Genomic DNA, 14,136 nt, shown 5'->3' with positions numbered 1-14,136 from the left:
TGGTGCATTCATTGAAAATGCCATTTTGTTCAATTAACCAGTGGACCTGCAGTAGGCAATGTGCATTTGGAAATCCTTTTCACAAAACAAAACTTTTGATAATAGAAAATCTTAGGTAGTAGGTTGTTCCTTTGCAAAATAAACTGGAAGAAAAGCTAGCTTCTGTTTTTGAGCTAATAACAGTTTGGAACCAGGCCTAAACTCTCTGAAATGTAAGTTTATCAGAAGCAATGCTATGTTCAGTGTATAATATCTGGTTCGAAGGAATAAGTTTGATTGCAAATCTGTTTAAAAAAATTAAGGTGAGTTTATTTGGAGGTTTTTTAAAAATTCATTCATGGGATGTGGGTGTCACTGGCTATGCCAGCATTTATTGCCCATCCCTAATTGCCCTTGTGAAGGTGCAATGTTGAATTTCAGAGGCAAAGTGAATAACTGTCTGTCAACAAGAACATCTTGCACTTAGTGCCGGACAAAATTTGACACATGAATAAACATTAGGACTTTAAAGGAAGGGAGAGGTTTAGACAAAGAATTTGAGAGTTTGAGGCCCAGGCAGCTGAAGGCATAGCACCAATGGTGGAGCAATGAAAATCAAGGATGGACAAGAGGTCAGAGTTGGAGGAGCATCGAGATCTCGGAGGGTTGTATTCCTGGAGGGGGTTATCGAGATAGTATGTGGCAAATTCAAAGAGTGAGCATTTACAGGGCTGAGAGCTGTAGTCTAGCATAAGTTACTGGCTAGTAGTGAAAAAGGACACAGGGAAACAAGAGATGATTATATAAAACAAAATTTAAATGTTCTTCAGCAGTGGTAAGAACACATTGTGTGCATATAGCATAGTGCTATAGTTGTGGTATTAATTGGTGTACATTATTTTATGTTGCAGGCAGTAAACGTGCAGGTGAATGCTATTGATGCTTCCAAAATGACTGAAACTACCACGAAACTATCGTAAGCATCTAGGAACCTATCCTTAAAATGCAAGAAACCCTGGAAAGTTCCCTTATGCAGACTATTATGTAACTAAAATAAATTCTGAGTGAACTACCACAAAGTGTGTAATCTCTAAACATTGGCATTTTTATTACCTGAAACTACTTCAACCTTATTTTGTTGTGTTAGAGCTAAAATGTATTATTGCATTGTAATATTAAGCCAGTTTCTTTCTGTTCCCTCCTTGTGTGAAAATATATAAGACAGTGAGCCTATTTAAGGTGACAAATGGCCTTGCAGACAAATACATGTCCCATGTTGTCGAATCATGTCTGCTAACTATCCAGGGGCCTACAGGCTTTGCATGCAGGTGATAACAATGCTTTAAGATGGTTAGATTTACACAGAGTCTGCATATCCTACAGAACGTTCTTGCATTTTTGGATGGATTGGCTTATTCCAATTGTGGTAAGATTCCAGTTCTTGGGAACTACTGTCAGGCTACAGCAAAGTCGTTTGTTGTTTTTTTTACTTCAAACTAGCTCCTCTTTTCAAATGATTAGGTTGTTTTTATCTAAATGAGTTCATAACACAAACCTCTCTCTTGTGCTTTCCAATAAAAAAAAACTAACCCTTAGAATTCATGTCTGATTAGACAGAGTCAACATGGTTTTCTGAAAGGGAAATGGTGTTTGACAAATCTGAGACTTTTTGGGGGTGAGTGAACTAGCAAGGTAGATTGGGGGGAGCCAGTAAATATACAATATTTGGATTTTCAGAAGGCATTCAATGTGTCACAAGAGATTGTTATGCAAGATTACAGTTCCTGGGATTGAGGATATTATTAGCTCATAACTAGAGGATTGTCACAAGGATCAGTGCTTGGGCCTCAGCTATTTACAATCTGTATCGATGACTAGATGAGGGGGCAGGAAGTAATGTATCCAAATTTGTTGTTGATACCAAGCTAAGTGGGAAAATAAGCTGTGAGGGGATGCAAAGTGGCTGCAAAGGAATTGTAGACAGGATGAGTGAGTGGGAAAGAACATGGCAGATGCCGTATAATGTGGGGAAATGTGAAATTATCCACTTTGATTGGAAGAACAGAAAAGCAGTCTTTTTCAAAAGGTGAGAAAGTATTGAGTGATTTGTTGTTTTTGTACACATCACAGAAAGTTAGGATGCAGGCACAGGATGCAATTAGGAAGGCCGATGCTATGTTAGCCTTTATTGCAAGGGCTTGCTAAATGCGAGTCGGGATGTCTTGTGGCAATTATATAGGGTTTTGGTGTGACCACACCTGGAATACTGAATACAGTTTTGTTCTCTGTACCTGAGGAAGGATATACTTGTCTGAGAGGGGGATGCAACAAAGATTTGCTGCTGCGATGGCGGTGGCTGTCCTATGAGGAGAGATTGAGTAGAATGGGCCTATATTCTTTGTGGTTTGGAAGAATGAGAACTGATTTCATTGAAATGTGAAAGATTCCTGGAGGGCTTGACAGGGTAGATGCTAACAGGCTGTTTTTCCTGCTTGGAGAGTCAAGAAGTAAGTGTGATGAAATAAGGATAAAGGGTCGTCCATTTAGGACTGGGCTGAGGAGAGATTTTTTCACTGAGGATTGTGAATCTTTGGAATTCTGTGCCCCAGAGGGCTGTGGATGCTCAGTCATGGAATATATCAAGACAGAGATTGACTTTTGGGACTAAGAAAATCGAAGGATATGGGAATAGAGTGGGAAAATGGAGCTGATGTTGGAGATTCGCAATGATTTTATTGAATGGCGGAGCAGGCTCAAGCAAGCTGACCTTTAGGACCAAGCTGATGGTTTATAAGGCCTGTGTTCTCAGCACCTTGCTGTATGGCTGTGAAACATGGGTGACTTACAGCTACCAGGGAAAGAAGCTCAATAATTTCCACTTTTGCTTTCTGAGGCACATTATGGGTATATCTTGGCAGGACAAAATCACAAATGTAGCAGTCCCACATCCCATAGACGATAATAAAAGAAAGTTCTCAAAGGCAGAGCTCCCAAGTGTATTGGCACTAATCAGACAGAGGTGGCTTCGGTGGATCGGACACGTCCGCAGGATGGGAGACAGTTACATACGCAAGGATTTTCTGTATAGTTTCAAGTATGCTTGCAAAAGTGACATGAAGGCCCTAAATGTCAACTTTCGCACTTGGGAGTCACTAGCTTGTGAAAGAGGGAAATGGCAACACATCCTGTGGACTGGTGCGCACCACCAGGATGACCAGTTGCTACAGCAGCTTGGCAACAGGTGGCAACGACGAAAACAACAACTCACAGCATCATTTGGCAGCTTCACGTGCTGCACTTGTGGTAGAACCTGCCTCTCGAGGATTGACCTTCACAGCCATCAGCAAAGGTGCACCAAGGGAAGACACCGCACCTAAATGGATTGTTTGCTGTGTGTCCATCATCTTCTGTAGATGGGAGGATACCATTCTATTTCTTTGTCTCTCTCACTTTCTCAGAAAATTCTTTCCCAATCACAGGTTTGTGTACTGCTTTTGTTTCTGTGTTTGGTGTGTACTGTGCTTGCACTAATATGGGCAGTCGGCTAGTTCTCACACAAACGCAGTAACAGGAACAGCCATTCAGCCTCTCGAGCCTGCTCCACCATTGATTTAGACCATAGCTGATCTGCACCTTAACTCTGTTAACCTGCCTTTGCTCCATATCCCTTGTGTAACACAAAAATCTATCAGTCTCAGTCTTGAAGGCTCCAATTGACCCAGCATCCACAGCCTTTTGGAGGAGAGAGTTCCAGATTTTAAGTACCCTTTGTGTGAAGAAGTGCTTCCTGATTTCAGTTCTGAACAACCAAGCTGTAATCTTGTTCTGGACTCCCAGTTCTCTGGATCAGCCCTGTTGAATCCTTTTTATCACTTTTAAGCAGCTCATTTAGGTCAATCTTCTATATTTAAGAGAATACAAGCTTAGTCTTTGCAACCTAATAACATTCTGCTGAACCTGCGCTTCACCCCCTCCAAGGCCAGTATGTCCATCTGAATGAGACTGTAAATTTTACACATTGCACCTAAACTAATGTTTTTTATTTTCTTTGTTTAGTTTCCTTTGTGGCTAGCATTTGCTCTTCTATGATTTTAATTTATGACCTGAGGCTGCAGAGGGCACGCAACTACCTCATCTTTACTATTTTTCCCATTCCTCTTGCTGCTGTTCCCTTTTTGAGGCTTTTTAATATTGAAGCATTGCTTTTGGCACCCGTACCTGTCTTAGTTCAGCTGCTGATGTTTTCAGCTCTGCTGAAAGCTTGCAAGATCTGAAGTGGTGATCCACCAAATAATACATTGAATAAGGAATTGAGGATAAAATTCTTTACCCAGAGAGTGGTTGCCACCACAGGGAGTGATTGAGGCAAATAGTGTTGATACATTTAAGGGGAAACTTAAGGAGAAAGGAATAGAAGGATAGGCTGATGGGGTGAGATGAAGTCGGGTGGGTGGAGACTTTTGTGGAGCATAAACGTTGGAATAGACCAAGCAGTTGGGCCAAAGTGACCTGTTCCTGTGTTGTAGACATGTTATGCATGTGTGTAAACTGTTAATCAGAGGTCAGTATTTGAGCAGTGAGATAGAAATGGTTTGTGAAATAGGTGGTGAAAACTGGACAAATTGTGCTGCAGTTATGTCCACCAGTTTATTTTGTTCATGGACTTGCTATTGTCTGGTCACTTTAACATGAAATGTCAGTGGAATGTGAATAAGAGCTCTTTTTACAAATGTCAGTTACCATGTAGTTTGAGCATTGTTTAGAATTGGCTGATGTAAGCTGCAGTATTTAATGTCCTGCTTGGTGTACATGTACGTGGCCCATGGCTAAAAGAGCTGCCAAACAGCTTGCTCCAAGACTCCTGCTTAATGCTCGTCCTGTGCTTTTTTAAAAAAATTTCTTGCTTAGTGGGCTAAAGCTTAGATTGCTAGCAGCTCCAGGAAATTTTCTGTACTGTGGATCAAATAGTGCAACAGTGCTGTCCGATGTTTCAAAAAGTTTTTTAAAAATGTAACACCTGTCTTATTCCCTGTCAGATTTTCTCTTCCCTGTTCTTTTCTTTTGCATTATATAGAAGAGTACTTGTGTATTGCTGAAAATAGAGACGTTTTCTTGAAGCTTTTTATCTTGCACTCATCAGGACCATCCGCAAGAATACCAGTGTAAGGAAAAACAATGACTTCACACAGTATGAGTTCGTTTGACTAACTTGCTGGAGTTCTTTGAGGAGGTAACAGAGAGGGTTGATGAGGGCAATGCTGTTGATGTGGTGTACATGGACTTTCAAAAGGCATTTGATACAGTGCCACACAACAGACTTGTAAGAAAACTTGTAGCTCATGGAATAAAAGAGACAATAGCAACATGGATATGAAATTGGCTGAGTGACAGGAAACAAAGAGTAGTGGTTAATGGATGTTTTTCAGGCTGGAGGAAGGTTTGTAGTGGCGTTCCCCAGGGATATATTGATATCCCCTGATATATATTGATGACCTAGACCTTGATGTACAGGGCACAATTTCAAAGTTTGCAGATGATACGAAACTTGGAAGCATTGTGAACTGTGAGGAGGATAGTGTAGAACTTCAAAAGGATGCAGACAAGTTGGTGGAATGGACGGGCAGGTGGCAGATGAAGTTCAATGCAGAGAAACGTGAAGTGATTCATTTTGGTAGGAAGAACATGGAGAAACAAAATTCGATAAAGGGCACAATTCTAAAGGGGTTGCAGGAGCTGAGGGACTGAGGTGTATATGTGCAAAAGTCATTGAAGGTGGCAGGGCAGGTTGAGCGTGGTTAATAAAGCATACAGTGTCCTGGGCTTTATTGATAGGGGTATAGAGTACAAGAGCAAGGAAGTTATATTGAACTTGTATAAGACACTGGGTCAGTATCAGCTGGAGTAGTGCATCCAATTCTGGGCGCTGCACTTGAGGAAAGACGTGAGGGCATTGGAGAGAGTACAGAAAAGATTCAGGAGAATGATTCCAGGGTTGAGGAATTTCAGTTATGAAGATAGATTGGAGAAGTTAGGACTGCTTTCCTTGGTGAAGAGAAGGCTGAGAGGTGATTTGATAGAGGTATTCAAAATCATGAGGGATTTGGACAGAATAGATAGAAACTTGCCACTCATGAAAGGATCGAGAACGAGAGGGCTCAGATTGAAAGTATTTGGTAAGGGAGGCAAAAGTGACATGAGGAAAAACGTTTTCACGCAGCGAGTGGTTAAGGTCTGAAATTCGCTGCCTGAGAACGTGGTGGAGGCAGGTTCAATTGAAACATTCAAAAGGGAATGAGAGTTATATGAAAAGGAAGAATATGCAGGGTTACGGGGAGAAGATGGGAATGGAGCTGAGGGAGTTGCTCTTTCAGAGAGCCGGTGTGGACACGATGGGCCGAATGGCCTCCTTCTGCTGTAATGATTCTGGGTACAAAATTGGTTCAGTGGAAGGAAACAAGGGGTCATTGTTGACTGGTGTTTTTGCAACTGGAAGGCTGTTTCCAGTGGCGTTCCACAAGGTCCACTGCTTTATGTGGTATATTAACGATTTGGACATAAATGTAGGGGGCATGATCAAGAAGTTTGCGGACAACACAAAAATTGGCTGTGTGGTTCATCGCGAGGAGGATAGCTGTTGGTGGTAGAAGGATATTGATGGACTAGTCAGGTGGGCAGAAAAGTGGCAAATAGAGTTCAACCTGAAAAAGTGTGAAGTGATGCATTTGGGGAGGTCAAACAAGACAAAGGAATATACAATTAATGGGAGAAGGCTATGAAGTGTAGAGGAAGTGAGGGACCTTAAAGTGAATGTCTACAGCTCTCTGAAGGTAGCAGGACGGATTGATAAGGTGGTTAAGAAGGCATATGGAATCCTTTCGCTTACTAGCCGAGATATAGAATATAAGAGCAGGGAGGTTATGCTGGAACTGTATAACTTATTGGTTAGGCCACAATTTGAGTACTGTGTGCAGTTCAGGTCACGTCATTATAGAAAGGATGTAATTGCACTGGAGAGGGTACAGAGGAGATTTACGAGGATGTTACCGGGACTCTCAAAATGCAGCTATGAGGAAAGATTGGATAGGCTGGGATTGTTCTCCTTGGAACAGAGAAGGCTGAGGGGGACTTCTTGTCAGTTATTCTCTGTGACCCTCTCTCCTATCAACACCTTCCCTTTTGTTATCTTTTGCACCACCCCCTCTTTATTTGCTTAAAACCTATTACATTTCTAACCTTTGCCAGTTCTGATGAAAGGTCACTGACTTGAAACATTAACTTTGCTTCTGTCTCCACAGATGCTGCCAGATCTGCTGAGTATTTCCAGCATTTTTTATTTTTATTTAAGGTTTCCAGCATCTTCACTATTTTGCTTTTATATTATATAAGGCTGAGGGGAGATTTGATTGAAATGTACAAAATCGTGAGGGGCCTGGATAGAGTGGATGTGGAGGGCCTATTTACCTTGGCAAAGAGGTCAGTGATGAGTGGGCATAGATTTAAAGTGATTGGTAGAAATGTTAGAGGGGAGATGAAGAAAATGTTTTTCATCCAGAGGGTAGATGGGGGCCTGGAGCTCACTGCCTGAAAGGGTAGCAGAGGCAGAAAACCTCAACTCGTTTAAAAGGTGTCTGGATATGCACCTCAAGTGCTGTAACGTGCAGGGCGACAGACGAAATACTGGAAGGTGTGATTAGGCTGGGTGGCTTGTTTTTTGGCTGGTGTGCACATGATGGGCCAAGTGGCCTCTTTTTGTGCTGTAAACTTTCTATCTCTCTGAGAAGAGTGTGCTGTTTGGTTGGCAAGTGAACTCTGGTAGAGGCATTTGCATGGAGAATGCACCAGTTTATGGTGATTGACTGAGTCTGTCACTCTAGAATTGGCCTTTATAGCCACTCCAGGCGCTGCTGCACAAACCACTGACCACCTCCAGGCACTTACCCATTGTCTCTCTAGACAAGGAGGCCAAAGAAGAAGAAGACCGTGACTGACCGCTAACTGCCAAGCTTTGTTTGAAATTTAAACCGGGCAGCTTGACTCTGATTGGTCAAGGCATTGCTCTGAGGAATGAACCAGTGAATCAACATAAGTGGCAGCCATTCACATGGCCGTGCCTTGACCAATCAGCACTCTCTTCTCATACAGTATAAGGTCGTTGTTTTTCCTTACATTGGTATTCTTGCGGGTGGTCCTGATGAGTGTAAGATGCAAAGCTTCGACAAAATGTCTCTTTTCAGCAATACTCAACTTCTGTACTACCAAATAACTATACGAGTACTTATGTTGCAATGTTATTATCCATGTAGCCTTTGTGAGCTGCTGTTTGACAGGTTACTTGTCACACCTTGACTGAATTTTCTGGTCACTTGTACGTTTAACGATGCAATTAATCCTCTGAGCCCTTCAATTCTACACATTGGCACTGGATTTACAACTGATCATTACATAGACTTCTCTTTCCCAAGACTTTTTAATTTCTTTTAATAGATTGTATTTGAAGGCATGATTTTAATTTGCACGTCTCAATAATTCACCTAAGATGGAGATTTGATGTTGAAAATGCAGTGTTAACATTCTTAACAGTCTTTTGAATTATCCTTCCAGCTTACTTCACTTTCCATTTCTTCAGATCAAGATTGGGTCACAAAATTGTAGGTGTCTTCTCAGCTGATTGTTTCTCTTCCTGACCCCTTGCCCTCATCTACACCAAAAAGATTGATAATGAATGCAAAGACAATCTCTCTCTGTCTCATGGGTGTAAAGTAGCAGATCACTGAAAGCCATTGTATGAAATGAGACTTTTATTAACTTGTTAAATAGTAAGTGGATGTAATATAGCTCATTGGTGCAGCAGTGGGGTCCATCAAAATTTAAGTGTGTGGTACCTCAGTATCTGGATTGTAGAATAAAAATACATGCAATGGGCACTTTTGCACTGCTGATTCAGCCCTTTTCTGCTAAGATGATACACAAGGGCAGTTTTAAGTTGTGTTTATATCCAGTGAAAGCAGTTCCACAGTGTATGGATAATAAAAGCAAAATACTGCGGATGCTGGAAATCTGAAATAAAAACAAGAAATGCTGGAACCACTCAGCAGGTCTGGCAGCATCTGTGGAAACAGAAGCAGAGTCAACAGTGTATGGAGTCTGAATTCCCCTGTTCATACTGTGAGCAAGTTTTCAAACTTTGGTAGCATGAAACAGCTGAACCTAGGTGAGGTTCTTTCAGGCCTCTGATCTCGTGATGGAAGGAGGGAACAGAGCAATTGATTTATGGACTAGTAATCTGGCAGGCACAAGCCAGCTGTATGTTCAAAGTCGCCACTGTGTTTGTTGTGGCATTGTGTCCGGCAGCACCAGGCTTTTCAACAAGTCTGGTCATGGCGCAAGTGCCACCTTATCTACACTGGCACTACTGTTGAAGATGTGCTGCAGAACTAGTGCCATCTTCACAGTGTGGCATTGCTGTCAAAGATGAGCTTGCCTCCACTGCCATCACTGCAATATAAATGGTAAATGTGGTTGTCTTAACTTCTGTATTTAGGAAATAGTAATCCCAGCAGTTCTGAGGAACTTGAAGGGGCATCTGAAGTATATAAACAGATGATTTTTCATATGTGCAGTAACAAATAATTATTTACAAATTAATCAAAAAACCTTGCATCGTAACTTTTGACCAGACTTCAGTGGTTATACAGTCATGGAGCCCAGAAGGTGGCCATTCAGCCTGTTATGCCTCTTTGAAAGTGCCACTACCCTCCTGTTTCCCCATTGCCTTGCAAATGTCTCATTTTTAAGGGTGTATCCAATTCCCAGAGGGTTATGAATCTTTGGAATCCTCTACTCCAGAGGATGCTCACTTATTAAGTATATTCAACACTCAGATTGATAGATTTCTGGGTGTTGAGGAGATCAAGGGATATGGGGATAGGGCAAGGAAGTGAAGTTGATGGACATGTTCAGCCATGACTTCATTGAATGGTGGAGCAGGTTTGAGGGGCTGAATGGCCTACCTCCTACTCCTATTTCCTTATGCTTCCTATTGAAAGTTACTACGGAATTTCTTCCACCACCCTTTCAGACAGTGCATTCCAGATCACAATAACATGCTGTGTTTAAAAAAAAAAAACCTCCTCTATCTTTTGAATTTTACATTACTTTGCAACTTTTTAAAGCCTTTTTTGCTTCTGAGGTGGAAGTAGAGAAGAGGCGGAACGTGAAGCTACCAAGCATCTAACATGATTCCTTTCTGTCTCCTCAGTCACATACGATTTTGCTAGTTCAGCCCACCAAAAGACCAGAAGGGAGAACGTATGCTGACTATGAGTCTGTAAACGAATGTATGGAAGGTGAGTCCTGCTCCCTTGTTTTGGGTCCATGCTTAGATTACAAGAGCTTGCATTTATATCGTGCTTTTCACATCTGGACATCCCAAAGCACTTCACAGCCAAAGAAGTACTTTTGAAGTGTTGTCACTATTGTAATGTAGGAAATGGGGCAGCCAATTTGCACACAGCAAGATCCCAAAAACAACAATGAGCTAATGACCAAATAATTTGTTTTTAATGATGTTGGTTGAAGAACACATGTTGGCCAAGACACCAGGAGAACTCCCCTGCTGTTGTTCGTATAATGCCTTCGGAACTTTGACATCCACCTAAGAGGAACAAACGAAGAGGGCAGACATCTTTTAACATCTCATCTGAAAGACGGTGCCTCCAACTGTGCAGTGCTCCCTCAGTACTGCATTGGGTGTATCAGCCTAAATCTTGTGTTCAAGTCACTGGAGTGGGACTTGAACCCACAACCTTCTGACTCGGAGATGAGAGTGCTTGCACTAAGCCACGGCTGACTTTGAAGGAGAAACTGTTACTTCAGCTTATGTTTATCGTTAGTTGATGCTTCTTGCTGTACTCTTCTCACTCCACCTCCAGTTAAACTGAGGCCCCATGTACCATCTCAGGTGGATATCAAAAAAAATCTCTCAGCACCATTCGAAGAGCAGAGGTGCTCTCCTCTGTGTCCTGGCCAATATTTATTTATAGAATCACAGAATAATAGTGCAGAAGAGGCCCTTCGGCCCATCGAGTCTGCACCAATGCATTAAAGACACCTGACCTGTCTACCTAATCCCATTTGCCAGCACTTGGCCCAAAGCCTTGAATGTTATGACATGCCAAGTGCTTATCCAGGTACTTTTTAAAGGATGTGAGGCAACCCGCCTCTACCACCCTCCCAGGCAGGGCATTCCAGACCGTCACCACCCTCTGGATAAAAAAGTTCTTCCTCAAATCCCCCTTAAACCTCCTGCTCTTCACCTTAAATTTGTGTCCCCTCATAACTAACCCTTCAACTAAGGGGAACAGCTGCTCCCTATCCACCCTGTCCATGCCCCTCATAATCTTGTACACCTCAATCAGGTCACCCCTCAGTCTTCTCTGTTCCAGCGAAAACAACCCAAGCCTATCCAACCTCTCTTCATAGCTTAAATGTTTCATCCCAGGCAACATCCTGGTGAATCGCCTCTGCACCCCCTCCAATGCAATCACATCCTTCCTATAATGTGGTGACCAGAATTGCACACAGTACTCCAGCTGTGGCCTTACCAAAGTTCTATACAACTCCAACATGACCTCCCTGCTTTTGTAATCTATGCCTCGATTGATAAAGGCAAGTGTCCCATATCCCTTTTTCACCACCCTATTAACCTGCCCTCTGCCTTCAGAGATCTATGGACAAACATGCCAAGGTCCCTTTGTTCCTTGGAACTTCCCAGTGTCAGGCCATTCATTGAATACTTCATGTCACATTACTCCTTCCAAAGTGCATCACCTCACACTTTTCAGGGTTAAATTCCATCTGCCACTTTTCTGCCCATTTGACCATCCCGTCTATATCTTCCTGGAACCCAAGACACTCAACCTCACTGTTAACCACTCGGCCAATCTTTGTCATCCGCGAACTTACTGATCCTACCCCCCACATAGTCATCTATGTCGTTTATATAAATGACAAACAACAGGGGACCCAGCACAGATCCCTGTGGTACGTCACTGGACACTGGCTTCCAGTCATTAAAACAGCCGTCTGTCATCACTCTGTCTTCTACAGCTAAGCCAATTTTGAATCCACCTTATCAAGTTACCCTGTATCCCATGTGCATTTCCTTTCTTGATAAGTCTCCCATGTGGGAGCATGGGGGCACCTTGATCTCAATAGTGTTTTAAAATGTTGTATTAAGACAGTCAATTTTGTATAGAAAAATTGGATGTTTCAAACCATTTAAAAACTGGTTATCATGCTAGCTTGTTGACAATTCATGCCTCACTGTCTCATCCAACTTTCCCCCTGAGTCAGATGATGAACTGGCGGCGAGTGATTTTTTTTAATGCTTTGAAAATCAGTCCCATTGATTTGGCAGTCACTGAATTGCCAAAAGCATTTCATAACTCTGCTGAATCAGCTGGTCAAGATTGAGAGCTGTGGGGTTGCATAATTTCCTTGCATTTCACACCAACACTGCATTTGTTCTGTAGTCGGGTGAATTGTGCAAAATCTGAAATGCATGGTGATCAGTCAGCTGTGTATCTGGTGATTAGATGATTGGTCCTGATCAAAAAAGATTCGGCCTTGTGGGGTGGGAGTAATATATTAGTATGGAATGAGCATTGGCTAATGGGTAGACAACAGAGTAGGAATAAGTGGGATGGCAATCTGTAACTAGCGGAGTACCGCAGGTGCGATGCTGGGATCTCTGCTATATACAGTCTATGTGAATGATTTAGATGAGGGAAGCAAGTGTACTTACTATATTCAAATTTGCTGACGATACAAAGTTAATTGGGAAAACAAGCTTTGAGGAGGACACAGGTTGCAAGGACTGTGCAAAGTAGGTAGAAGATGGGACAAGTAGGTAGAAGATGGAGTGTAACAGGAACAGAGGAACAGAAGTAGCCTATTCAGCCCCTCGAGCCTGTCCCGCCATTCAATGAGATCATGGCTGATCCACGGCCTAACTCCATATACCTGCCTTTGGCCCATATCCCTTAATATCTTTGCTTAACAAAAGTCTATCTCAGATTTAAAATTAACAACTGTTCTAGCTTCAACTGCTGTTTGTGGGAGAGAGTTCCAAACCTCTACCACCCTTTGCGTGAAGAAGTGCTTCCTAACATCTCTCCTGAACAGTCTGGTCCTAATTTTTAGACTATGCCCCCTAGTTTTAGAATCTCCAACCAGTGGAAATAGTTTATCTAGCCTGTCTTTTCCTGTTAATATCTTGAAGACTTCGATCAGATCAGCCCTTAACCTTCTAAATTCTAGCGAAAATAGGTCTAATTTGTGTAATCTTCCTCGTAACTTAACCCCTGTAGTCCAGGTATCATTTATGTAAACCTACGTTGCACTCGCTCCAAGGGCAATATACCCTTCCTAAGGTGTGGTGCCCAGAGCTGCTCACAGTACTCCAAGTGGGGTCTAACCAGGGTTTTGTACAGCTGCAGCATAACCTCTGTGTCTTTATACTCCAATCCTGTAGATATAAAGGCTGGCATTCCATTAGCCTTTTTGATTATTTTCTGCACTTGCTCGTGGCATTTTAAAGATCTATGAACCTGAACCCCCCAAGTCTCTTTGGACATCCACTGTACTTAAACTCTTCCCATTTGGAAAGTACCCTGCTCTATCCTTTTTTGGTCCAAAATGGATAATCTCACACTTGCCCGCATTGAAATCCATCTGCCACAGTTTTGCCCACTCACCTAGTCTGTCAATATCTCTTTGCAATTTTATGCCATCATCTAGACTGTCTACAATGCCGCCTAACTTTGTATCATCAACAAATTTGGATATATGACTTACTGTGCCATCATCCAAGTCGTTAATGAATAATTGAGGCCCCAACACAGATCTCTGCGGGACACCACTAGTCACATCCTGCCAATCGGAGTACTTACCCATTATCCCCACTCTGTCGTCTACCACTCAACCCAACTTCCTAACCATGTCAATAATTTGCCCTCAGCTCTATGGGCTTCTACCTTAGTTAATGTGGGGAAGTGTAAAATTATTCACCTTGCTAGGAAGACCTGTAAAACAGAATATTTTTAAGGTAAGAGCCTAGTAAATGTTGCAATCCAGAGGAATTTGGGTGTTCTATAT

The 14,136-nt window shown here is 42.3% G+C and overlaps 1 protein-coding gene across 1 annotated transcript in view; it reads left to right on the top strand.

Annotated features, from left to right (window-relative positions):
- The window catches only part of LOC137374013 (enhancer of rudimentary homolog), a 48,291-nt gene that overhangs the window by 545 nt on the left and 33,610 nt on the right, over positions 1 to 14,136 (top strand). The window contains exons 2-3 of the mRNA XM_068039766.1: positions 891 to 905; positions 10,238 to 10,325. Of these exons, the coding sequence (XP_067895867.1) occupies positions 891 to 905; positions 10,238 to 10,325 (103 nt within the window). The remainder of the gene's footprint in view (positions 1 to 890; positions 906 to 10,237; positions 10,326 to 14,136) is intronic.

This window comes from Heterodontus francisci, chromosome 9 (assembly GCF_036365525.1).
Source record: "Heterodontus francisci isolate sHetFra1 chromosome 9, sHetFra1.hap1, whole genome shotgun sequence".
Lineage (NCBI taxonomy): Eukaryota > Metazoa > Chordata > Chondrichthyes > Heterodontiformes > Heterodontidae > Heterodontus > Heterodontus francisci.
Note: the sequence above shows the minus strand (reverse complement) of the source record. Positions and strands in the feature narration are given on the sequence as shown.